Raw genomic sequence first — 27,444 nt, 5'->3', positions numbered from 1 at the left:
CCAGAAAAGGAGGCCAAATGCCGTTAAATAGCAGTGTCGTTCCCGGCGGTGCGCAGTGAACCAGCCCGCTGAACGCACCCAAAACGAGACTCTGTTTCTGACCCATTAAATACCGTCCTTAGTGCCTGAAGAGTCCACTGATTCCTCACTCTTGCAGGAGGTGAGATTGGAGGAGCCAGGAGAAAAAGTGATCTTGACAAGGTGAAGGCGTGATCAGAAAAGCCAGATCACTGGATTTCAAACATTTATGGCAAAAAAGGTTTTGATCTTTCTTACACCCACGTCATTCATTCAGCCACCCAAGCGTGTGTGATTCTCACGAGTAAAAACAATAAATGTGTGTTTAAAATCTCTCCCTCTAAGTTATAAGTGGTACAGGCATTGTCACTTTGCAAAAAATGCACAACATTTTGATTATCACTTTTATTTAATATAAATTTAGAGTACCCAATTTTTTTTTTCCCCAATTAAAGGGCAATTTAGCATGGCCAATCCACATCTTTGGGTTGTGGAGGTGAAACCCACGCAGACACGGGGAGGATGTGCAAACTCCACACCGACAGTGACCCTGAGCCAGGATTTGAACCTGGGTCCTCAGTGCTGCAGTCCCAGTGCTAACCACTGCACCATATGCCGTCCATCTATCACTTTTATAAGGAAGAAGGGTAACTAAATAGATTAAAGCCATGTGGAAATGTTTGCAAAGGTCTTTAAAGATTAAAGTCCGGGAGTGAGATCATAGATTATAGAATTTACAGTGCAGAAGAAGGCCATTCGGCCCATCGAGTCTGAACAGGCTCTTGGAAAGGGCACCCCACTCAAGCCCACGCCCCCACTCTATCCCCGTAACCTAGTAACCCCACCTGAACTTTTTGGACACTAAGGCCAATTTATCATGACCAATCCTCCTAACCTGCACTGTTGGACTGTTGGAGGAAACCCACACACACACACGGGGAGAACGTGGAGGCTCTGCACAGACGGTGATGCAAGTTGGGAATCGAACCTGGGACCCTGGAGCCAACACAGGAGCATTGGTTATCACAGCTTTCAGGCAGTCAAATGCCTGTTGAAAGTCCGCTGTCCACTGAAATTTTTGATTTTCTTCAGCAAGTCTATCAGTGGAGCAACCACGGTACCAAGATTTTTCACAAATGTTCGATTAAATCCACTCATGCCAAGAAATCACATTGTGTCCCTTCGTCTTGAGGGTATCGGAAACTCCTCAATAACTGTTGGTTTCACATCCCGTGTGACCATTCGACCCTGTCCGATTGTATGGCCAAGGAAAGTGACTTGGGCTTTTCCAAATTCACTTTTGGCCAGGTTTATCACCAAACCCGCCTCCTGAAGTCGATCGAATAACTCCCTCAGATGTTTTAAATGTTCTTTCCAAGTCTGGCTGAAAATTACCAGATCGTCGATGTATACCGCACAATTGGGTAATCCTGAAACAACTTTGTTAGTTAACCATTGAAATGTGGCTGGGGTGTTTTTCATGCCACATGGCATTACTTTGAATTGGTATATGCCATCTGGACTCACAAAAGCTGAAATCTCCTTCGCTTTTTCTGATAAAGGTACCTGCCAGTAACCTTTAAGTAAATCCAGTTTGGAAATAAAAGCTGATTGTCTCACTTTCTCAGTGCAATCCTCCAAAGGTGGGATAGGATGAGTCCGTTCTTGTAACTGCATTAACCTTTCTATAGTCCTCACACAACCGTTGGGTACCGTCTGGTTTAGGTGCCATCACAATGGGCGAGCTCCATTGGCTGCAACCCACTTCAATTATGCCATTTTTAAGCATACTCTCAATCTCTTCGTTACCCTGTGACAATTTTAAAGGGTTAAGTCTGTGTGGATGTTGTTTGATTGGAACAGACTTTCCCACATCTAAATCATGTATAGCCATTTTAGTACTTCCCAATTTATCTCCACAAACTTGCCCATGTGATACCAATAACTCTTTCAGGTCAGTTTGTTTTTCCTCTGGAAGGTAACTCAACAATTTATCCCAATTTTTAAGAACATCCTCCTTTTCCAATTTAATTTGAGGTATGTCAAATTCACAGTCATCTGGATTTGGTTAATCACTTTCAGTTAGAATCATTCAAATCTCCTCCTTTTTCTCTCCTTTCCTTTCAAAACACCTTTTAAACATATTCACATGACACACTCGGTGAGTCTTCCTTCTATCTGGTGTTTTTACCACATAATTCACCTCACCTAATCTCCTTTCAATCTGATAAGGTCCACAAAACCTAGCTTTTAAAGGCTCGCCGACCACTAGTAACAATATGAAAACTTTATCTCCACTGGCAAAACTACGAACTTTGGATTTCTTGTCCACGACCCATTTCATCACATTTTATGCAACTTTCAAATGTTGCCTCACCAATTCACCTGCTCTATTTAATCGTTCCCTAAAATTTGACACGTAATCCAATAATGTAAGTTCTGATTTCTCACTTCCAATTTTTTCTTAATCAATTTAAATGGTCCTCTTACCTCATGACCAAAAATTAGTTCAAAAGGACTGAATTTGGTTGACTCATGAATTGTATCCCTAATTGCAAACAGTACAAATGGAATTCCTTTATCCCAATCCTCTGGATAATCATGACAGTAAGCCCTCAATATTGTCTTTAATGTCTGATGCCACCTTTCTAACGCTCCCTGCGATTTATGAATAAATTGTTTTATTGAGGGGACATATTCCTAGGCTATCCATAACTTCTTTGAATAACCTCGAGGTAAAATTTGATCCTTGATCCGATTATATTTCTGTGGATAGTCCATATCGAGTAAAGAATTTAAGTAACTCCTCCACAATCTTTTTAGTTGTAATATTACGTACTGGAATGCCCTCTGGAACCTAGTAGACACACCATTACAGTCAAAAGATATTGATTACCACTTTTCATTTTAGGAAGCGGTCCGACGCAATCAATTAGGACCATTGTGAAAGGTTCCTCAAATCTAGAATGGGTATAAAGGGCGCTGGTTCTATCACTGCTTGAGGTTTTCCTATCACTTGACATGTGTGACATGATTGACAAAATTTAACTACATCTTTATGTAGTCCAGGCCAGTAAAAATGTTTATGGATTTTAGTTTGAGTTTTCCTTATTCCCAAATGACCTCCCACTGGTACCTCATGTGCAACTCGCAACACCTCCTTTCTATACCCTACCAGCACTACTACTTGATGAACTTCTGGCCACTTTTCATCCGCCTGCATTTGTAAAGGTCTCCATTTTCTCATCAAGACATTACTTTTACGGAATAACACTCTGGTATACACTCAGATTCCTCTTCTGTATATGCTTTCTTATACATCCGTTTTATTTCTACATCTTTCTGTTGTAACTCCGTCAATTTTCCTGAACTAAAAATATCCGCCTCATCCTCCACCTGTTCTTGTTCTTTTTCAACCATCTGATCAAAAATTGTTTCTGATAATTGCACTTTAACTTCACCTTCATTCTTTGATTTCTCCTCTTGTCTTAACCTGTGACTTTACGACCTTGTTACTATACAATCCGGAAAAATCCCAGGATATTCGTCCTTCAACACTTCAGTTCTCTGATTTTCCACTGGCTTATCAACTACAGTAGGCATCACTCCCACCTGCGATCCAGCTATATCCTTACCCAAGATAAACTGTATTCCTGGACAAGATAGTTTCTCTATTACTCCTACTCCCACTTCCCCACTCTTCACTGGACTTTCCAACCTTACCTTATATAATGGAACACTACTCCTCTCACCCTGAATTCCACATATTACCACCTTTTATGGCAACATTCTTCCCAAACTACGTGACTCCTCATCTCTTACCATTAAAGATTGACTAGCTCCCGTATCTCTTAAAATTGTGACTTCTTTACCTGTACCTGCTCCTCCTGATACATATGAGTAAACTTTACCCACACAAGTAAATTCTTTAAAGAGATCTGGCACCTTCTTGTCAATCACCTCTTGATCAGGCTGTGCAATCTTTTGCATCTCCTTTGCTTCACTTGGGCTTTCCTTTACCACTTTAACAAACCCCACTGTCTTATCCTGTTTTACCACATCAGCCTTCCCAGTGCTTTTCTTCAACCACCAACACTGTGACTTTACATGGCCTAGTTTATTACAGTGTAAACATTTGAAACTTTTCATTTCTATTCCACCCTCTTCGATTTCTTTTTTTAATCTGAGGTACACTCTCCTTATTATCTCCCATCAGATCACCTTTACCTTTACCACTTGAGTATTTCTCATGTCCCCAGTTTCTATCCTTCACAGGCTGAAACTGATGTTGGAAAACAAGCTTTGATTTAGAAACTAATTCATAATCATCTGCTATTTCTGCTGCTAACTTCACAGTTTTAACCCTCTGCTCTTCCACATGAGTTCCCACTACATCAGGAATTTAATTTTTAAACTCCTCCAAAAGTATAATTTCTCTGAGATCTTCATACGTTTGGTCTATTTTCAAAGCCCTTATCCACCTATCAAAAGTACTCTGTTTGAGCCTTTCAAACTCCATGTATGTTTGACCAAATTCTTTCCTTAAATTTCTAAACCTTTGTCTGTAGGCTTCAGGCACTAGCTCATATGCACTTAAGATGGATTTTTTCACCTCCTCATGCATCCCAGATACCTCCTCCAGTACTAATGCAAATACTTCACTAGCTCTACCTATCAGCTTTGTTTGAATCAGTAATACCCACATGGCCTGTGGCCATTTCATTTGTTCAGCTACCTTCTCAAATGAAATGAAAAAGGCTTCTACCACCTTCTCGTCAAACCTTGGCAATGCTTGGACATATTTAAATAGATTCCCACCAAGCCTTCGACTTTGACGTTCTTTCTCGCTATCCTCATCACTATCATCCAACTCCTCGTTTCACTTTATGTCTGCCAATTTTAACTGACTGTCATGTTTCATGCCCATTTTCTGAACTTCAAACTCTCTCTCTCTATCTTTTTCCCTGATCTGTATCTCCTTTCTCTTTCTTTTTGTTCTGCTGGGGCTATTCGTTCTTTACTTCTTTCTTCTCCTTTTCTTTTTCCTCTCTCTCTCTCTCTTTCTTTTTCCGCTCTCTCTCTCTTTCTTTTTCCTCTCTTTCGTGTTCAAGCTGCTTTAATCCTTTCTCATGTTCCATTTGTTTAATTTGCAACTGAATTTTTGCCATTTCCAATGAGTCAAACTGTAGCTCAGGCAACTTTAAATGCTTACCCACCGCCATAATTACCTCGTCTTTTCGCATTTTGTCAGGTAATGTTAACTGCAATGTTTTTGCCAAATCTAACAGTCTGCTTTTAGTCTCTGTCCGTAAGGTACTGCGTGTGACCGTCTCCACCCCCAAAAACTTCAGAGCCTCTGAAAGAGCCATTGTCCACAAGACATTCCCCACTGAAACTACAATACCACACCTGAAAAGCAACCACAATATGCTCACCCCTCACTGTCTTTAAGTTCACTAAGCCAATCCAATAGATAGACTTTTATCCCCCTCAAGCCCCCAATTTGTTATGGGCCAAGGTTTAGAGAACCCCAAAGTGTATCATGGAGTTCACCTGACCCGCAACTTTTAATAGATTGTGGTATGGGGAGCACACGGCCCACTCTACAGGTGTGGTACAGCAGAAATGGGAAAGTATTTTTTAAAGCAAAACAATGTTTATTCTATGAACTCAAGTTAACCTTTTTAAAACTTTTCAGTGAACATCTTAGCAACCATCAATTCAAATATAACCCCCAAAGAATACAACACTAAGTAATCTTTAAGCTGTCCTTTTAACATCCATAAGATTTTTTAAAAAAGCTTTAAACAGAAGCACATGAAGTTAAAGTCACTACTGAGAGCAGTTATTCATTTTAAATCACCAAAGGATCGATTTACAGTCTTTAGATTACAGAGAGAGGGACTCATACACCTCTGGCTGTGACCTCAGCTACCCAGCTCTGAAAACAAAACTAAAACACACCCTGCAGCAAACAGCCTAAAACAAAAGTAAAAAGCTGACAGACAGCCCATCTCCACCCACTCTGACATTGCTGCAGTAGTAAACACCCATTTCTTAAAGGTACTCTCACTACAGATACTTATATACATACCCATTTATCAGCCCCCATTTCTCAAAGGTACTCTCACATGACAATGTGTTTGGACATGTGAGCAGATGTGCTGTGTGTCAGCTGTTGCACCGCCCGCCACCTTTGACTGACACTGAACCCATTCTCTTCAACCCAAGGAGTTGAACAGGAGTATGTTCGTGATGGAGCAGAGCCTTGCCAGGCTGGAGAGGCGAATTAGTTTGGGGACCTGGAGCAGAGAGGTAATCTTTGTGTGTGCCTCACACTGCTGCTTCAGAATGCCGTGGGGATCAAGATAAACATATCCTGAGTTTGTCCGTGAACGTTCACCTGTTCAGAGTATATTTATCTTACCCAGCTCTTTCCAATGGGCCAGCCTCACCATGTACAATCGTTCCATTGCTTTGCCATTGCAAAATGTCTGCTGTGAATGAACTCGCTGATCCAGGATTCCTGCATTAATGCATCCAACATAGCGAAGGATATCAGCTCAACGTCCCATCCCACCCTGCCAAGCATCCTCAAGCACGTTCCCTATTTCAGCAAACTCATTATGTTTTACTACATTGACGTTTGCCTGCTGATATGTCAACTTTCCATATCAACTTGTCATAGTTACCTTCTCAACTTATTGTCATCATTGCTCTCATTTTCAATGTGGTCTGTCATCTGTCTTCGAAGCCTTGGACACTGAGATGCAAATATCGCATACATTTAAGATATGGATTTCATCTTTTTGTTTTAAAAGCAATCAAATGCTAATTAATTGGATGCCTTTTTTTTTTGTCAAAGGAATCGTCCGTCCTTACACATAAGGTCCAAACCCCAGAGGGAAAATCCCATCCGGGCCCCGAGAGTGGGGTCACGTTTTCCAGAACTCCTGCAGACTTGATGGAAGAGAAGCTGAGATCAAAGTTGGTCCAACTGGCTACAAAGTTGAGTGACAGGGACTCATCGTCTGGGGACGAGCTGGATCCAGAGCCGACCGACGGAGCCCAGGAGACGACCTCGTGTGACGAAGACCACAAGCACATTCAGGATGAACTCATGAGAGTAAGTTAACAGCTCACGTTTGTTGTCCTATGCTTTTAAGGGATATAAGCATGACATCCCTAGAAGAGAAATGTGTCATGTGATCTAGTCTGAGTTTCACTTTTGTTTTGGGCAGAGCACACGCACACGGCTCTGACAGGTGTTCAAGCTTTCCACCTATGTATAACCGATTCCCGTGCCTGGTCTTATTAAATAAACCCCCAACATGTTTACCCAAATCCCTTGCAAACGATTGGTGCCTTGTGTCTGGTACAGTAAATACGCCCAAGGTATTATATCATTATAGGGATAATGTTTAGGCCTGAAACAGGGGACTGAAGCTACGGCTCACATCTGCGTGTCTGCTGGAGATATCGGACATCTCATCAACAAAGATCCAAAAGCTCATGTTGTTTCAAGGCTGTGAGAAAATGGTCGCTATCTCATTTCCCACCCCGAAGTACAAGCGTTTCGAGAATATTTTTTGCACAGTGGTAGTTTCTTCAGGCAGTAATGAGATGTGCGTCTCTCAGCGTACCTGAGAATAGATTAAATGATTGAAGGATGAGGAGGCTGAAGAACACAACGTCGTAAATCTGGCATAGCCACAGCAAAAAATGCAATCTGTCCAGGTCATTACTTTTTATATAAATTAAGGTACGGTGTCTATATAATCCTGTATTTCACCGTCATTTGTGGAAGTCCATTTACTCATTTAACTTTTCTTCGCTTTTATCAGAGTTACTCAAGTGGAAACTATTACCCTACCTGACTCCAAACCGATTTATTACTGCCCCAAGGACACGATGTAGTGTGATGCCAACCTCAGGTGGGCAGAAACGTGCCACCCACCCACACTGAAATGTGCACCCTGGCAGCATAGCAGAAGTGTCACTCTCGCAAGATAGTTTGTGATTTATCAAGTTGCAGAGAGACCAAGGGAAACCTTACAGACCAGTCACTTAATTTGTGTTCACGTGATACCACGCAGCTGAATGAAATGCTCAATCAAATACTAACAATACATGGACCTTGGGATTGGCCACAGCCTTGGAATGATTGATGGAGAGCTTTATTCCTTCAAAGGAGTCTCTACCTCCTTCCTCTCCTTGCTTCAGGAGGTGATTTTTGCAGGGGTACAAATCCATCAGCTTCAGCAGATCTGCCATTATCTTAATTCTCACCCTTGTTGTGAAATGTCCCCTACCCGAGATGACCATCATCCCAATCTCTGTAATCTCTTCCAGTCCTACAACCCTCCCAAGGTCTCTGTACTTCTCCAATTCTGGCACCTTACGCATTCCTAATTTTCTTGGGTTCCCCCATTACCTCCCATCCCATCACCTGCCTGAGCTCTGAGGTCCCCTCCTTAAATCTCTCTGCCACTCTATCTCTCTCTTCTACCAAAACATTCCTTAAAACCCAATTCTTTGACCAGGTTTCTGGTCACCTGTCCTAATATCTCTTTGCGATTCTATGGGGGGGGATTTAATCATTTTGGGCGTGTTTGGCGGGCTGTTTCTTGTTGGTTTTTTTGGGTGAGATCCACACCGCTATTCAACCATACTTTTTTGGACCTTGGGAGTTTCTCCCTGTTCTGACTTACACTTAGGGCCCACACTTCAGTGAGATCGCGATGAGGCCGGTGAATAGTGGGAGTGGCCAAAAACAGGAACCGTGCCAGGCGCATCGTTTGCGATGCAACCAGCCCACTCCCATAGTCGAAATCAGGATCCCGCTGTGGTATGGCAAGATGCCAAAAATCACCATATTGTATTTCCATACAATTAACCAGAGCCACTCTTGTGATCCAGCCACCTCCCCGACAAGTGGTCACGCTGGCGCCAATTAGTACTCCTTTTTAAAAACGTGAACCTGGAGGAAGGGCTTCTGCGAGGAGCCGAGGCGATGAGTAACTACCTTCGCTCACAAGCAAAGAACCCGGGGACGCTGGGCTTGTGCCTCTGTGCTCAGACAGGGGGTGAGGGGCAGGGTGTGGGAGATCCTCCCTCTACTGGTGTGACCATGGGGGGATGGGTAGTCAGAGCAGAGGCAGGGGACACTGCACGCGACTCCACCATGCCAACCCCTGGATTGTGTGTACCCATTCTGGGGGCAACCCTTGTCTGTGCTTGTCTACCCCACTGACCACCCATAACCCCCCCCTGATTGTAGCGGCCTCGTGCATTAGAAAGCTTTTGCTAAGCGGGAATTTGCAATCGCAGTGAAGTGAGTGCTTCACACATGCCAAGTGGATTCCAGTGGGTAGGCGGGTCATGCAGCATGTAGGAGTCATTGCCCAGCATCCCAATCACACAGTGATGCCTGAACACTGCAGGAGGCAACACCACACACACAGCAGCCAACATTCGAACACCCAGGGGATGGGACTCAGCTTCGGGGACATATCCACGGCTGGAGAGTGGTGAGCACCATGGGGAGGGGACCAGCGCCTGGTCCTGGTAACATTATGTGCGGGTGTCAGGGGTACAAGGGGCGGAATTCTCTAATCCAGCGGCAGAGTGTCCATGCCGTCGTAAACCCGTCGCGTTTTACAGCAGCGTGAACGGGCCGCTGCCAGGACTAATTCTGGCTCATACAGGGGGCCAGCACGGCGCAGGAGCGGTTCGCACTGCTCCAGCTGCCGATCTCAGAGTGAACTGTGCGCCGCGGGACCCACGCATGTGCAGTGGCGCCGGCGCCAATGAGTGCATGCGCAGTGGATTCTTCAATGTACCGGCCCCAACGCAACATGGCGCATAGGAAAGGAGGCACCCAGCCAGAGATCATAGAATTTCATAGAATTTACAGTGCAGACGAAGGCCATTCGGCCCATCGAGTCTGCACCGGCTCCTGGAATGAGCACCCTACCCAAGGTCAACACCTCTACCCTATCCCCATAACCCAGTAACCCCACCCAACACTAAGGGCAATTTATCATGTCCAATCCACCTAACCTGTACATCTTTGGACTGTGGGAGGAAACCGGAGCACCCGGAGGAAACCCACGCAGACACGGGGAGGACGTGCAGACTCCGCACAGACAGTGACCCAAGCCGGAATCGAACCTGGGACCCTGGTGCTGTGAAGCGATTGTGCTATCCACAATGCTACCGTGCTGCCAGCCCACCGATTGGTGAGCCCCGATCGTGGGCAAGGCCACATCGGAGGCCTCCCCCCAGGGTCGGACCCCCCACCCCCCCCACAGGCAGCCACCTGACCCTTCAATGCCGAGGTCCCGCCAGCTCAGAGCTGGTTAGAACGGCGCCGGCGGGACTTGTTTCTTTTCTTACGGCCACTCGGTCCATCCGGGCCGGAGAATCGCGGGGGGGGGGGGGGGGGGGGGTCCGCGTAGAGTGGCCCGCGACCGGTGCCCAGGGTCGCGGGGGGGGCCCGCGATTGCCCAGGGTGTACAAACGTCGCTGGTCTCTTGAGCTCTGCCTCAACAAGCAGACGGTGTGGCACCTGTACCATGTCCTTGCAGATTTGGCACCACGTGGAAGAGGAGGACACCCGCTCCCGGTGGGCGTCAAGGTCACTGCAGCCCTGAACTTCCACGCCTCAGGATAATTCGTGGTCTCGAGCGGGACGCCCACTTCACGGTGGCCTGCTGTGTCCTCCACAATCTGGCTCTGCAGCGGGGAGACGTGCTGTAGGTGGATGATGAGGAACATGTGGCCACCGAAGGCAAGGAGGAGGAGGCGCAGGGGCTGGAGGATGATCCCGGGGAGGGACCAGAGGACCAGCTACAGGCTGCGGGGTAGACAGCGGCTGCAAGGATCCGGCAAGCTCAGAAGGCCAGGGAGGCCCTCGTACTCGCCCGCTTCACATAGGACGTAGCCTGGCCCATCAACGCTACCCTTCTCCACCAGTCCCCCCCCCACACTTATCACCCTCCCAAGGTCTGTGTTACATCACTCCAGGATGGTGGGACTGTGTCGGCACTGTCAGCAGGTCACTGTTGAGGTGGGGGAGGGGGAGGGGGGGGGGGGCGGGTGGACAGAGTCAATGTGGAAAAACTGTTCCTATTGGTGAAGGATTGTGAACCAGAGGCTACAGATTTAAGATAATTGGTGAAAGAAGTGATGTGTGAACATCTTTTTCACTCAGAACACAGAACAGTACAGCACAGAACAGGCCCTTCGGCCCTCGATGTTGTGCCGAGCAATGATCACCCTACTCAAACCCACGTATCCACCCTATACCCGTAACCCAACAACCCCCCCCTTAACCTTACTTTTTAGGACACTACGGGCAATTTAGCATGGCCAATCCACCTAACCTGCACATCTTTGGACTGTGGGAGGAAACCGGAGCACCCGGAGGAAACCCACGCACACACGGGGAGGACGTGCAGACTCCGCACAGACAGTGACCCAGCCGGGAATTGAACCTGGGACCCTGGAGCTGTGAAGCATTTATGCTAACCACCATGCTACCATGCTGCCCCAGCGAGTGATTGGGTCTGGAATGCATTGCCTGAGAGTGTGGTGGAGGCAGGTTCGATCGCAGCATTTGGGAGGTAATTAGATGACTATTTGAAAAGAAACAATGTGCAGGGTTAGGGGGAGAAGGCAGTGAAATGGCCATTGGGAGATGTGGTGTAAACATGATGGGCTGAGAGGCTCCTGCACTGTAATGGTTCTATGAAGGAGCTTCACAGTAGCATTATCAGACTAAATTTGACACTGAACCACATGAACAGAACAGGTGACAGAATCTGGAGCCTGGACCTCCGAAGGCATTGTCACCAGTCATGGGAGCAATGCCCAAGAGAGCAGAGTCAGAGGAACATTGAGACCTCAGAGGGTTGTAAGAGCTGGAGGCGTTGGGGATGGTGGGCTGCAGGGCCGGCCCAAGGTACCGGCAACTCGGGCAGTCGCCCGGGGCGCCATGTGCTAGGGGGCGCCAGAGACTCGGGTCCCGCGCATGCGCAGTTGGGCCGGTGCCAACCAGCGCATGCGCGGTGGCCGCCCTCCCCCAGGGCAGCCCCTTCCACCCCCCCCCCCCCAGTTTGAGATGTAATGCTGTTTTTGGCACTGCAAAGAGTGACATTGACACTCAGCAAATGCCATGATGAACACTGAAAATAAGTGAACTTGCGCCTTGTGAAAAATGGGCAGCGTTGCACGAGCACATTAAGCATCAGCGATTGTCGGCCAGAATATCATCTCCAAAATTTTAGTTTTGAGTTTCATCCACCTATTAAGAAAGTACACATATCAATGCTCCATTTGGATGTTGTTAAATAAATTAAAACTTCTTTGGCAACCAACTTACTAATTTAGCAGGGGATTGATCATCTAGGTCGATGTAAGCCAGCAATTTACTGGCCATTCAGGTACCAAGCAGAAATAATAGTAGAAGTGAGTCATATTGTCTGTGCTTGTTATTCTTCTGTCTGCATAAAAGCTACACGCAAGAAGGAACACAATGTAAAAGATCTTCAAGTGCTCCTCATGCATCAATTAGCGAGATAAATGGGTTGCCGGTGTTCAGGAAGGTGATAGGTTGGCGTTGAGCAACATTGATTTCTTTTTAAAAGTCCTCTGATCACCTGGTGTCCGTTTTGATCCTCAGGCAGGAGCTGTGCCCTGTTCAGGTGACTCCAGAAAGGAATGTTTTCATGACTCCATGCTCGTGAAGTGGTTCTTTGAGGTTGAAGAGTTCTCACTTTCACTCAATCCCCCATGGTTTAGTGTGTTCATTCTGTCTCGAGGGCTCCAATCGCTGCCCTGTCCTCCTTAGAAAACACTTGACTGTTGGAGGAAAATGAATGGGCCCTTTTCCTTTGATCTTCAGTAGTGCTAATGCAGCAATGTATTTATTATCGGTGCTTCATAATTGCGTCACCTCTGCTGAAAAAGTGAGTTCAAAATCTGGTACACACAGTGCTTTGGACAGGAGCGTTAACCAGACGTGGGTTTGTTGCTTCCAACCTCAGAGGCACCACCACGAAGAAGAGATGAACAGATTCCAGGCATTTCACACGTAGGCATTTCCCTCAATCCAAAACCTGCCCTGCCATTGCGATGTCTTGGAGACTGTCAGTTCCCAGGCAGGAAATGGAAGAAAAATATATTGAAGTTCAGCAGGACTTTCATGCCTACCTGAGCCTCCCTCACCTCCCTCTCCCCACTCTTTGCCACCCCCACCTCGTGAGGCAAATCCTCTTCATTCACCTTTTCTGTAAATGTCCAGGTTTTCCCAGCAAGGTTATGGGGATCTTGGCTGATTTTCATTGCTTGCTGGACAGGGATAATGAGTCAAATTGATGCTCCTCTGCTATTGAAGCAGTGCAGTAACACAGTTGCTTCACAGCGCCGGGGTCCCAGGTTCGATTCCCACTTGGGTCACTGTCTTTGTGGAGTCTGCATGTTCTCCCCGTGTCTGCGTGGGTTTCCTCCAGGTGATCCAGTTTCCTCCCACAAGTCCTGAAAGTCGTGCTTGTTAGGTGAATTGGACATTCTGAATTCTCCCTCTCTGTACCCGAACAGGCGCCGGAATGTGGCAACTAGGTGGTTTTCACAGTAACTTCATTGCAGTGTTAATGTATGCCTACTTGAGACAGTAAAGATCATGAAAAATGTCCAATCACCTTAAAATGATGTTCCCTCGTGGCAGCCATTTCCGCCCTGGGGAAATGTCTCTGGCTATCTACTCTATCCATGCCTCTCAAGTATATTAACTCAACCATGGCCAAAATTCATATAGCGGGTGCCTATCAGCCACATGGCTGAGGATATCTGTTGTCTTAAACAGCAAAGCCACGGTGTGTGGGTTAATACCATTTGCATTTTTTCTCCCCCACTCTAAATCCCACTGAGTTTTTCACTAGTAATGAACGCTCAGTGATAAGTTAAACTGAGAGGACCGGGCAAGCTTGCAGAGCTAACCAGAGAAATGTGATGGGTTTTTACACTGTTGAAGTGATAGCGGAAGCTGTAACCTTCCATTGCCCTGGTTCCAGGCTGTCAGGAAGGAGGGGATAGATTGGAGAAGAAATAGGATAATGTATTCGCTTTATTGAAACAAAACCTTGATTAATAGTGAAATGTGAAGTGATTCATTTTGGAAGGTCGAATTTGAATGCTGAATACAGGGTTCAAGGCAGGATTCTTGGAATGAACAGAGGGATCTTGGGGTCCACGTACATAGATCCCTCAAAGTTGCCGCCACCCAGGTTGATAGGGTTGTTAAGAAGGCGTATGGTGTGTTGGCTTTCATTAACGGGGGATTGGGTTTAAGAGCCACGAGGTTTTGCTGCAGCTTTATGAAACCCTGGTTATAAAATAAAACCCTGTTTATAAAATAAATAATCTTTATTGTCACAAGTAGGCTTACATTAACACTGCATTGAAGTTACTGTGGAAAGACCTTAGTCGCCACATTCCGGCGCCTGTTTGAGTACACAGAGGCAGAATTCAGAATTCTCAGCTGGTATGAGAATTGTACCCACGCTACTGGCCTTGTTCTGCATCACAAACCAGCTGTCTAGCCCACTGAGCTAAACCAGCCCTGTAGACCACACTTGGAATATTGTGTCCAGTTCTGGTCGCCTCATGAAAGGAAGGATGTGGATGCTTTGGAGAGGGTGCAGAGGAGATTTTCCAGGATGCTGCCTGGACTGGAGGGCATGTCTTATAAAGAAAGGTTGAGGGAGCTAGGGCTTTTCTCACTGGAGAGAAGAAGGCAGAGAGGTGACTTGATAGAGATATACAAGATGATGAGAGGCATGGATAGAGTGGATAGCCAGAGACTTTTCCCCAGGGTGGAAATGGCTGTCAAGAGGGGATATAATTTTAAGGTGATTGGAGGAAGGTATAGGGGAGATGTCAGGGATAGTTTCTTTACAGAGTGTGGTGGGTGTGTGGAATGCACTGCCAGCAGAGGTGGTGGAGTCAGAGTCATTAGGGACATTTAAGCGACTCTTGGACAGGCACATGGACAGCAGTAAATTGAAGGGGTGTAGGTTAAGTGATTTTAGATTTGGATAAGTGGTTGGCACAACATCATGGGCCAAAGAGCCTGTACAATGCTGTTATGTTCTATGTGTATAGTGGTACAGTATTATATGGCACTGAGGTTTTCCCAGCAAGAATGCTCTTTCAGAGGGTCAGTGCAGACTCGATGGGCCGAATGGTCAAGCAAAACATAATTCACATCTTAAATTCAGAATACCCATGTATTAGTAAAATATTTTACCATCCTACCTCCTGCTTATGAATCTCCCGCGCAAATAAACTGCAGTTTTATGACTCCTCGAGTCTTATTGTGGAATAACGCCAAACATTTGAGACAAATAGATGATGTAATTGCAGCATTACGGCTGTTGTGATGTTTGAAATACAGGCTGAGCTACAAACACGCTTCAGGTAGAATTGCTAAAAAAAGAGACATTCTGTTGAAGCTTTTCATCGTGCACTCATCAGGGCATATTGGCAAAAATGCCAAACCTTTGGAATACTAAAGAATACCAAATTGTTCTCCTTAAAATTTCACATTTGTGCAAATCCGTCCTGATGAGTGCAAGATGTAAAGCTTTGACAGGATGTCCCCTTTGTTTCAGTAATCCTCGTACTGCCAGGCCATTTGATGTATACCTCTCTCAGTTATAAAGTAAAGATGAATGTAGAATCTGAGACGGCCAGACAAGTCATTCAAATATCCAAAATGATCCAATGGACCAAAGGTTTGGATATAAATATACTAATCTGAAGACCACTGCGGCTAATGCATGCTCACATGCTTTCTGAAATGCCAGTGCACCTCAATGTGTGATGTCAAGTGTTTGGAATTACCGTGAAATTATTTACTTTCGTATCACAAAGGAAGCATTGAAGAAAGGTGTGGGTCGGTAGTGGACAACCTGCGGCACATGGGCAAGATGTGGTCCATCTGGGTTCTGAGTGCGGCCCACGAGACATTTTGTTGACCGCTGCACCTGGGCAGGGTTGTCACGTGTCGCTGATTTCCGCCCGGGTAATTTTTTTTCCCCACCGGTATGACTGAAGTGATTTGCACGTAACACGAGGGCAAGTGAGGGGAGGTGCGTGCTGATTTTTCCTATAACTCGTCATGAAAGATTCAACATGCATTAAATATATTTAATCTGATTCATGGGGTCATGGTTACTGAACAAGCCCAATTTCAACCTTGTTGCCCCCCTGAGATGAAGGTGGACCACTGCTGCGGCCCCCTCGCCAGCTTAGGTTGCCCATCACTGGTATAGGTGACATAATATAAGCAGGGCTCTGAGCTCTTGCACTTTCCAACCAAGAGCATTGTTTTTCCTGCCTGGGGAATGTGCAGGTCCTCTCCCTGATATCTTTTGAAGCTCCTTGGAAAATATAAAATGAGACGCCCGCTTGTTCCCCCCATTTTTAGTATAAAGGGGCAAATATTCAAATGTCTGAACTGGAAGGGTTTGAGGTTTTAATAAGAGAAGGGAGTATTTGGAAAGAATGAGTCTGATTTGGAGAGAGCAAATGATGGCTGAGGAAGTGAAGGTTTTGTCCAACCAATTTACTGGATCACCTTGAGGGGGTTACAGATCCAGTGGATGGGGTAGACGTCGGATATTGTCTATCTGGATTTCTGACAGATGTCCCACCGAACGTACTGAATCACATGCGATGTGCTCCCAGGCTAGATGGCAAGGGTTGAATTGAGATGTGGCTGGAAGGAGAACTCCGAAAGCTGTGTCAGGTTTGCAGTGTAAACTGGTGTGGAAAATTAGACAGGTTTTTTAATGCTCCACATGAACCTCCCACCTTTCGCCCTTGTTGTCTTATGCTTTTTCATGTAGCATAAGCTGCTTCCTTGATGTATGCTCTCACAAAGGAAGGTTCAGACTTGGAGATAGGTTTATCATATTTATTGACTTCAGTTCGGCTCTCCTACTTCCTACTTCAGTTCGAATCTCCTGCTAATCTTGCTATTGTAACTCAGTCTAACTAACCAGTCTGCTCTAAGCCACATGGTGGGTGTGATGCTTCTGATCTGCCCCTGTCCTTCTCTCCAAGTGTCGCCTGTGGAAAGAGACGGAGCATGTATGCCCTGTCCTTTTATATGTGGGTTGTGTAATGCCTCCTTGTGGTAGTGTCACCTCTGGGTGTCTTGACTGCCCATTGGTCGTGTTCTATTCTATGTGTTCATTAGCTGTATGTCCGCATGTCATGATGTCTCTGATGCTCCCTCTAGTGTTTACTTAGTCTTAGTGTATTTACATTAACCCCTTGTGTATTTACAGTGCTGCATATCACCACAGCCCTATCAACATATCCTTCAATTCCTTTCTCCCTCATATACCTTTCTAACTTCTCCTTAAATATATCTACCACTTTTAATTTCACATTCTTATCAGCCTCTGATTAAATAAATTTCCCCTGAATTTCCTGTTGGTTTTATGAACGATTATCTTATATTTATGGTCATTTGTTTTGAATTCCCGCCACAGCTTCTGTTGATAGATGTTATTCTATTTATCTTTTGCTTATTTCGCTCTGACCTATCTAATTTTCTATTGCTTGCTCCTATTCAGAAAGTTAGAGAAATAGGGCAGCATTCTCAGCGAGATGGGTTCCACCGCACTTTGAGATAAAAAGTGATGTGGGAGTAGAAGCCAGGGCGAGCAGTCTCGGGGAAGATCCCAATGGATCTGCTCCAGGGAAATGCTCAGAATCTGGAGCGTTCTCGCCCAATGTTCAGAATCCAAGCTGCAGTTTGAATGGGATCAGAAGCATTAAACGTTTGATCATTGCCCCCTCGGAATAACATCGGAATTGAGAGATGCCACACCACGTAGATAAGGGCACATCAACATGAAGTGATTCAGAGAAATTTAAACGGGAAGATCAGCTCTCTGAACACTTGTAACAACTTTTGGGGCTAATTCAGTGTCAATTTGCCGGGACAGAATAAATCTGCGCAAATTTAAACAACCACTTGTTTAATATGACACCTTGCCGGAGAGGTGTCTTCCTGAGCCAAGGATGATTTTGGGGCTCACAAAATGGGACACAGACCTTGGAAGTGTTGTGAACCCTGAGAAGGACAGTGATAGACTTCAAGAAGACATGATGGCGGAATGGGCAGACGCGTGGCAGATGATATTTGATGAAGTGTCATCTGAGGAGGAATGAGGAGAGGCGGTATAAAATAATGTGTCCAATTCTAAAGTGGGTGCAGTAGCAGAGGAGCCTGGTGGTAAAAGTGTGCAAATTGTTAAAGGTGGCAGAGCGACTTGAGAATCTGTAAAGGATTCTGGCTTTGAAAACAGAGACACGGGGTGGTTTTATACCCGCGTTCGCTCTGAGCCCAAACGGCAAAATCCCACGGGAAATGGGATTCCCACCGTCGAGATCTCATTTCCCAATTTTCCATGCCCCTCACCGATGATGACGTGCTTTGGGCAGGAACCTGATTTCAATAAATGTGACTACATTTTGATATTATTAACGAGCCTTCCCGCCACATGATTCCACCCCACCCGCTACCTTCAGTAAATTTTCAAACCTCTCCATTCGTGGCGTCACATCAGCAAGGTTCACAGCAGGTAGTTGAAGACACGATTCAGTGCCGTGCGTGGGTGTTGGGGGGTGCGGGAGGCGGGGGCTGGGGATCCTTAAGGCCGAGAGACCCTCCCATAGTGCGAGTTGCGTTAAATAACCGTGTGTTTCTTGGCACTGCGAGCTCTGGAAAACATGTGGCTAAATGCGCTCGCTAGGGTACTTTGGTTTTGGGTGAATCGCGCCCTGAGTTTTTTCTGAATTCATCTGTCCCTGAGCTGATTCAATAGCTCAAAGAAAGAAAGAGCTGGCATTGCGGTAAGAAAAAGAGATTAACTCCGTTTTGCCGCACTATTCACTCGACTCCACAGCTCTCCTTGATAGAGAATTGCAAAGGTTCACAATCCTCTGAGTGAGGAAATTTCTTCTCATCTCAATCCTCAACGATCATTATGGGTGACCCGGTTGCACATTGATTAGCACCGTTATTTCAGAGCTTCAGGGTGCCAGGTTCGATTCCAGGCTTGGGTCACTGTCTGTTGCAGAGTCTGCACGTTCTCCCCCGTGTCTGCGTGGGTTTCCTCCGGGCGCTCCGGTTTCCTCCCACGAGTCTTGAAAGACGTGCTTGTTCATTGAATTTAACATTCCGAATTCTCCCTCTGTGAATCCGAACAGACGTCGGAATGTGGCGACTGGGGGTAACTTCATTGCAGTGTCAGGGGAAACAGCATCCCAGCGCCTACCCTACCGGGACCCCTCGGGGTTTTAAACATTTCAATATGCATTTCCCCTCCATTTCGGCCGAACTCCAGGCAACGTTGGCCAAATCTACGCAATCTCTCTTCACACGAAAGCCCTTCGGTTGGGATGGCAAAACTGTGACCTATCAACGACACTGATCCCAATTTGCATATCGGAAATGGCTGCTCGTCTGAAACATGTGACCTATCCAAGATGGCAGCAGCTGGCGCTCTGACATAAATGACCCAACGCCATTTTCTAACCGCTACCAGCCCAGTTGTGTTAAAATCTTCTGGTGTCTGTTATTCCCAATGCTGAATTTCTTTAAGGGAAGGTAACTTTAATTTTAACTGCACGGACAAACAATTAAAAATTGTCTTTGGCTTATCGTCGGTCAATAATAAATCGAGGTCTTCATACTGACGGTTACCTTATGCGCAGAGTCAGGATTTGCACACTTCTCTGATGTTGGTAGTGAAGCATGTTTTTTCCCCCAAATAATATCACTAAGCAAATAATTATTAACCCAGTTTGCTGTTTGTTTTAAATTAAATATGGCCTTGGATTATGAGGAGACAGCATAGAGGCCAGCCTCACTGAGGGCCCCTATTAGATAGCAGACTCAGGCTGGTAACTCTCTGAGGAAGTACTTACCCTGGGGCAAGGGGCAGAGTTTCCGCCTCCAGCCAATCGATGCTTGTTGGAGGGTTACGTGGTTACGGGAAAGGCAGTATCGTCGGTGATTTGCTCCAGCCCAACTCCTCAGACAGTGGGAAGGGAAAACCCCACCTATCTAAAAATCCTGCCCCACTACTCTTTATCTTCAGCAACACTCAAGTGCTGTACCACTAAGTGGCAATTAATAACGTTGTTCTTTCTGTCTCTTTCTTTGTTTTAACCAAACAGAAGTATTCTGCCATCTCTCTCTGCAACATTACAACAGAAGCATTGAAAGTCATCAACGCCACGGAGGACCTGATTGGAGAGGCCACAGGGGCGAGTGATTCCTGGTCAGAGTCTCACACAGGAAGAATTCCTCCAGGGAAGGGCGCAGGGAAACTTGAAGGGCAGCTCTTTAAACTGGAGGAAAATGTAAGGGGAGTAAATGATAGCCTGTTGGTTATTTTTGGCATGGTTTGCCATTTCAGACCTTACCTGGTCATTGCTAAAGTATTCTTAATCATCAATGTTTTTGTCACCTAAATCAGAAGGGAAAATGAATGGATACAAAATTGGAAATGAACAACAGAGATGGGGGTCAGACGGCAGCACAGTGGTTAGTACTGTTGCCTCACGGCGCCGAGGTCCCAGGATCGATCCCGGCTCTGGGTCACTGTCCGTGTGGAGTTTGCACATTCTCCCCGTGTCTGCGTGGGTTTCGCCCCCACAACCCAAAGATGTGCAGGCTAGGTGGATTGGCCACGCCAAATTGCTCCTTAATTGGAAAAAGATTGGGTACTCTAAATTTATTTTAAAAAAGGGAAAAAAAGAGTAGGGGGTCAGACATGAACATCAGGATACAAGTGGCAGTGTCGTGGTAATGTCTCTCTATTCATAATCCAGAAGATCTCATTACTTCTGTGGGGACAGATGTTCAAATCCCACCACGTCAGCTAATGGGATCAAAATTCAATGAATACATCAGGATATAATGAAAGTCTCAGTAACGGTCGCTATCATTAATTGTTTCAAAAACACATCTTGTTCACTCATACCCTTGACAGAAGGAAATCTGCCGTCCTTACTGGGTCTGGCCGACATGTGACTCCAGACCAAAAGCAATGTGGTTGACTCTTAACTGTGCATTGAAATAGTCAAGTGAGCCACTCCATTCAAGCGGCTAATTTCCACTTACTCAAGTGTAGTTAGGGACGGATGTCGCCCACATCTCATGAATGAATAGTAATTTAAATAAAATCAACAACCGGGACAAAAATGAACACCTTTTTTAATGTGGCACTTTAAAGAATAAACTTGCCCAGATAAACAGCAATCAGGAAATGAATAATCTCTTTTTTAATTCTAATTTCTTTTACTCTGTGACAGCGTTGGGCCTGGTTATCTTGTTGTAAACCCAACTCATTTTTTTAAAAATTCTGTCGTAAACGTCCAGCTGAAAAAAGAGGCGTGTGGAAGCTTTTTGCCTTGCACTCACCAAGACACTTTGCAAGAATACCAGCTGATTGGTCGACAAGTAGACTCTAATTGGTAGAGTGATTGCTATGGAGAATGCACCAGGTGATGGTGACTGGCAATTGACTCCAAGGCAACACCTCTACCAATCCGAGTCCACTTACCTCTGCCAACCAGTATTCTCTTCTCGTACAGTATAGATTATTGTTTTCCCCATATCCTGGGGTGGGATTCTCTGACCCCCCCTGCCGGGTCGGAGAATCGCCGGCGTCAATCCCGCCCCCGCCATGTCCCGAAGTCTCCGGCACCAGAAATTTGGCAGGGGCGGGAATCGCACCACGCCGGTCAGCCCCCCCCCCCCCCCCCCCCCCCCCCCCCCCCCCCCAGCGATTCTCCGGCCCGCAATGGGCCGAAGTCCCGCCGTTGTCATGTCTCTCCCGCCGGCGTGGATCAAACCACCTACCTTACCGGCAGGACTACGTAGCGCCGGCGGGCTCCGGGGTCCTGGGGAGGGGGGGGCGGGGCGATCTGGTGGCCCACGGTGGCCTGGCCCGCGATTGGGGCCCACCGATCGGTGGGCGGGCCTGTGCCGTGGGGGCACTCTTTTCCTTCCGCCTTCGCCATAGTCTTCACCATGGCGGAGGCGGGAAGTGACCCCTTCTCCTGCGCATGTGCGGGGATGACATCAGCAGCCGCTGACGCTCCGGCGCATGCGTGGACTTCCACTGGCCGGCGAAGTCCCTTCGGCCCTGGCTGGCGTGGCACCAAAGTTCTTCCACACCAGCCGGCGGAGCGCCAACCACTCCGGCGCGGGCCTAGCCCCTCAATGTGAGGGCTTGGCCCCTGAAGGAGACTTCCACAACTTTGGGGCGGCCTGACGCCTGAGTGGTTCACACCACTCCATCACGCCGGGACCCCCTGCCCCGCCGGGTAGGGGAGAATCCCGCCCCAGATGCGTGCAACACGAAAAGCTTCGACATGCCTTGTTTCAGCAATACTCCAGTTCAGTACTAACCAACGACTATTTGAAAAGTTGATTGTGAAGGATAGAAGTGTTGAAAATAAAGTTGAACAAACCATTTCCAATGTTGAAACATTTATAGCTTACTTGGAGAGTATCTGTCTGCTCCCCATCCTCAAAATGCCCCACTAAAAGAAATATACTGCAGAGGTTGGGTGTCTGAATTAAAAATAGAAAATGCTGGAAACAGCAATGGATCAAGCAGCATCTGTGGTGAGCGAAACAGAGGTTTCAAGTCATCAACATTCACCAGATGAAATGTTGGGCAGAATTCTCCCAAGCCCCCACCAAGAGTTCATGTTGGGGGTGGGGAGGTATTTGCTGGGAGGCCCAAAAATAGGTTTTAAGCCGGCGTGAATTTGCAGTGGGATCTCGGGATCTACCACTGGTGCCTGCCATGGCTAATCGGGAAACCTGCTGTATCCTGCTAATGGGGTGCGGATGAAGGCCCGACCACTAACGCTCAATTCTCCGAGGCGCCAGAGGGAAAACACAACGGTACATCTGGAACAACGTGGCGTGCAGATGTTGGGGCTCACCTGATCAATGCCTGGGGCTGCCTCCGGAACTCAGGATGGAGGCCACCGGCAACCCTGGACAACAGCAGTGGGGCAAGCACCTGCAGGTGGACCTTCCGGATTCCATCTCCTGGATGGAGTTTGTCTTCCAACTGTAGGATGTTCCTGGAGTTCCATCTTCATTAACAGGAGGTCCACCTTCTTTGTCCAATGTTGGGCACCTTTTCAATACGGGTGCCCAGATATAATGGTAGACCTGGCACCATCAGGCCTGCCCCATCATGGAACATGGTGCAAAACAGCTGGTTGCATCATTAAATGAGGCAGGTACGGGATGATTTTGCGCGTTTTCCCGCCAACCTCCACAGCGGGAATAATTCCTCGTTCCAGCCCCTGCCACAGCACTTTCTGTTTCCAGTCTCCAGATGGGAAAATTCCACCTGTTAAGTATTTTTCTCTTCACCCCCCCCCCCCCCCCCCCCCCCCCCCCCCCCCACCAACCCCCAGTTGCTGCCCGAGCTGCTGATCGTTTCTAGAACTTTCTGCTTTCGTTAGAAATATTTGACAATTTGATGAAGACACAACGATGAAAACCCAAATCCTGCTGCAAGTAAACCATGACTCAAAAGAATAGTAGAGAATGGAGGCTGTGCCACTCAGGAATGACCACACCAGACATCACAACGGTATTATCCCCTTCCCATATTTGTGTCCCTTTTGAGAAATTTCAGCTTCAATTTTCCATGGAGTTTCTCCTGATTATCCTGCTGACTAGAATCAGCATTAAACGTCTCTGCCCGTTTGATTGTAAGTGGTGCAGATGTTTGTTTAAATTGCCTTTAACACAGTGAAGCACTGGTAAATTCTCATATGGCAGTAATCGCCTTACTTTATACAGGTTTACATAACAGCGGGCACTGTGTATAGTCTGGAGGGACAACTGAACGACTTGGAGGATTGTGCACGGAGTATTCACAGTATAACCACGGAAACCGAGCTTGCAGATCTAGAGGATCAAGTGGCCACAGCAGCTGCTCAGGTTCATCAAGCGGAACTCCAGGTAAATGCCAGAGGCACTATCGAGTGGCACAGGGCACGGTGGGTACTGTGCACAAGCCAACCTCTCTCCTTAGACAGTCCCTCGGAATCGAGGATGACTTGCTTCTACTCGGGGCCCGATCGCTGGCTGATGGTCCAGGCCACGCGGCCTGCAGACGTGTGAGGCAGGTGGCATCAGACAGATGTTGTCTGGAGGTTTGTGTTGCTCCCTCCGATGGCTCCAATTTACCTCCGCGCAATCCTAACGTGCCTGTCTATGCGCTTAGTGCCTTCCCAAATGGGCCTTCTCCATTTTGATTGACCACAAGCCAGGGACTGCCATGAGTCGATGTTTGACCGGTTCAGAGGTGCTTTGAGGCCACGCCACGAAGGGCTGTACAAGTCAACGAGCAGTTGAAGACCTTTGAACTTCAGGCAATGCAATTCTGCAGCTTCCCATTCACATAAGGAGCCTACCAAAGGATATAGAGAGGTGAGGTGAAAGGGCAAAGATCTGGCAAATGGAGTAAGATGTGGGATAATGTGAAATTGTCCATTTAGGCAGGAAGAATAAAAAAGAGGCATGTTATCTAAATGGAGAGAGATTGCAGAGTTCTGAGATACAGAAGGATCTGGGTGTCCTCGTGCATGAATCCGAAAAGGTTGGTATACAGACACAGCAAGTAATTAACAAAGCTAATGGAATGTTATCACTTGTGAGAGGAGCTGAGTGCAAAAATAGGCAGGTTATGCTTCAGTTGTACAGGGCAGTGGTGAGACCACATCTGCAGTACTGTTTACAGTACTGATCCTCTTATTTAAGGATGTAAATGCATTGGAAACAGTCCAGGGAAGGTTTACTGGACAGATACACAGAATGGGTGGGTTGTCTTATAAGGCTGGACGGACTGGAGTTTAGAAGAGTAGGAGGCGACTTGATTGAAACAATCCTGAGGGATCGTCACGGGGTGGATGTGGAGAGGATGTTTCCTCTTGTGGGAGAATCTAGAACCAGCGGTCACTGTTTAAAAATAGGGGTCGCCCATTTAAAACTGAGATGAGGAAAAATGCTTTCTCTCAGAGAACCGTGAGCCTTTGGAACTCTCTTCCTAAAAAGGTGGTGGAGGCAGAGGGCGAGATTCTCCGCAAATGCGGAGAATCGTAAAGACTGCCGTGGGACAGGCCGTGACCCACGGCAGCCTTCACGGCCACTTCCGGGGCCAATTCTCCCCACCGTGCGGGGCTAGGAGCGCGGCCCCGTCCGTCACGGCGGCGCGGCCTTGACGACGGTCGTCAAGGCCTCACGCCAAGCGTCACGTGGCCGATGACGTCAGCCGCGCATGCGCAGGCTGGACAACGCCAACCCGCGCATGCGCAGTTGGCGTCTTTTCCCTCAGCCACCCCGCAAGACGTGGCGGCTTAATCTTGCGGGGCGGCGGAGGGAAAAGAGTGCGTCCGTTATGGACGCATGTCCTGCGATCGGTGGGCACCGATTGCGGGCCTATGCCCCCCTTGGCACGGCCGTGGTACTGCCGTGCCAATCGGGCTACCAGATGCCCCAAACGGGCATCTGGCGCCCGTTTCACGACGGCAGCGAGCAGGTGTGTTTGCTGCCGTGGTGAAACGGGCGTGAAGGCCCGGCCGCTCGGCCCATCGGCCCATCGGCCTCGGAGAATCGCCGCTCGCCGTAAAAAACGTCGAGCGGCGATTCGTGCCGTGGGTCGGGCGTGGAGGGGGGGAGAATAGCAGGGGGGCGTTAAAAATGTCGGGAGGCCCTCCCGCTATTCTCCCACCCGGTGTGGGGGGCGGGGAATCGCGCCCAGAGTCTTTGAATATCTTTAAGGCAGAGCTAGATAGATTCTTGATGAGCAAAGGTTATCCGGGTAGGCAGGGATGTGGAGTCGAGGTCGCTATTATTATGTTATTGAATAGTGGAGCAGGCTCGAGGGGCCGGCGGCCTACTCCGCCTAATTTGCATGTCAAACATGCAATTCATGACTACTTCATAACCAAGTGCATCGGGGAAGGAAGATGAGCAAGTGTCCATCTCGACCTGGTATGCCTTCAAATCTATTCAAAAACTATCACTTGACTGAGTTTGTGGTCATCTGCTCTAATATATCCCGATTGTTCTTGTACATCATCTTCACAACATTAAAGATCCTGGGCGGGATTCTCCCAACGGGAGTCTAAGTGCCGATGCCGGAGTAAAAACCGGAGTTTTTTACTCCGGAGCCGGCGCCCGTTCCCAGACCCCTATTCTCCGCCCTCCGTCGGACTGGCAGGGGTGTGGCGCGATTTGCGGGGGCGGGGCCTCGGCGCAGCATCAGAGACCTGGCGCCGCGTCTGGGTCCCGCGCATGTGCAGTAGGCCAGGCTCTAACTAGCCCATGCGCAGTGGCCATTCTCCCCCAGGCCGCCCCGCACAAAAATGGCGCAGGGAATGAGAATGAAAATCGCTTATTGTCATGAGTAGGCTTCAATGAAGTTACTGTGAAAAGCCCCTAGTCGCCACATTCCGGCGCCTGTCCGGGGAGGCTGGTACGGGAATAAAGCATTGCCGTCGGAGATAAGGAGGCCCGTCGACAGAGAGGCCGGTCCGCCGATCGGTGGGCCCCGATCGCGGGCCAGACACCATCGGAGGCCACTCCCCCAGTGAGGGGGCCCCCCTCTCCCCCCCCAACCCACAGGCCGCCCCCTGACCGTTCCCGCAGAGTTCCCACTGGCAGCGACCAGGGGTGAACGGCGCCGGCAGGACTCTGTCATGTCAGAGCGACCGCTCGGCCCATCCGGGCCGGAGAATCGGCGGCCCCGTCGATTCCCGCGGCCGGCGCCGCACAAAACGCGCAAATGGTGCCGATTCTCCGCACCTCGGCGAATCGCTTGCCGGCGTTGGGGAGTCGTGGCGCGGTTGCTCCGCTTCTCCGGCCCGGCACGGGGCTCAGAAAATTGCCCCCCCTATATAAATGCAAGATTTTATTGTTGGTGGTCTTTTCCGTTGTGAACGAACCCCAGAGCTGACTAAGAAATAAAATTCATTTTCGATTATCAATAACAGGCTTCTGCCATCACCTGAGCCTCGAGGAAGCTACGTGTGATTAAAGTTTCCACTTTTTTATTTCGAGTTTTATGACAGAAGCTATTACATTTCTGGGACAGTCATCTACTGACTCAACATCCCAGCATTGCAAGAGTGACTACACTTTGCAAGTGCTTCACTGGCTATGAGGTTGCGGAGTGATTTAGCGAGGCAGCGGAATTCAGGCAAAGCTTTCCAGAGTGTAGGAGCAAAGTAGTTCAAGGTTGTACTGCCGATTGATAAAATGGAGTGAATGGGGAAACTGACAGTAGATGAGAGAAT

At 47.7% G+C, this 27,444-nt stretch overlaps 1 protein-coding gene across 1 annotated transcript in view; it reads left to right on the top strand.

Moving 5' to 3' along the window:
* The window catches only part of LOC119965580 (myosin VIIA and Rab interacting protein), a 415,287-nt gene that overhangs the window by 367,929 nt on the left and 19,914 nt on the right, over positions 1 to 27,444 (top strand). The window contains 4 exon segments of the mRNA XM_038796372.1: positions 6,250 to 6,333; positions 6,884 to 7,144; positions 20,281 to 20,466; positions 23,945 to 24,106. Coding sequence (XP_038652300.1) covers positions 6,250 to 6,333; positions 6,884 to 7,144; positions 20,281 to 20,466; positions 23,945 to 24,106 — 693 coding nt within the window.

The sequence above is a fragment of the Scyliorhinus canicula genome, chromosome 5, assembly GCF_902713615.1.
Source record: "Scyliorhinus canicula chromosome 5, sScyCan1.1, whole genome shotgun sequence".
NCBI classification, from domain to species: domain Eukaryota; kingdom Metazoa; phylum Chordata; class Chondrichthyes; order Carcharhiniformes; family Scyliorhinidae; genus Scyliorhinus; species Scyliorhinus canicula.
This window is presented reverse-complemented; position numbering and strand designations above follow the sequence as displayed.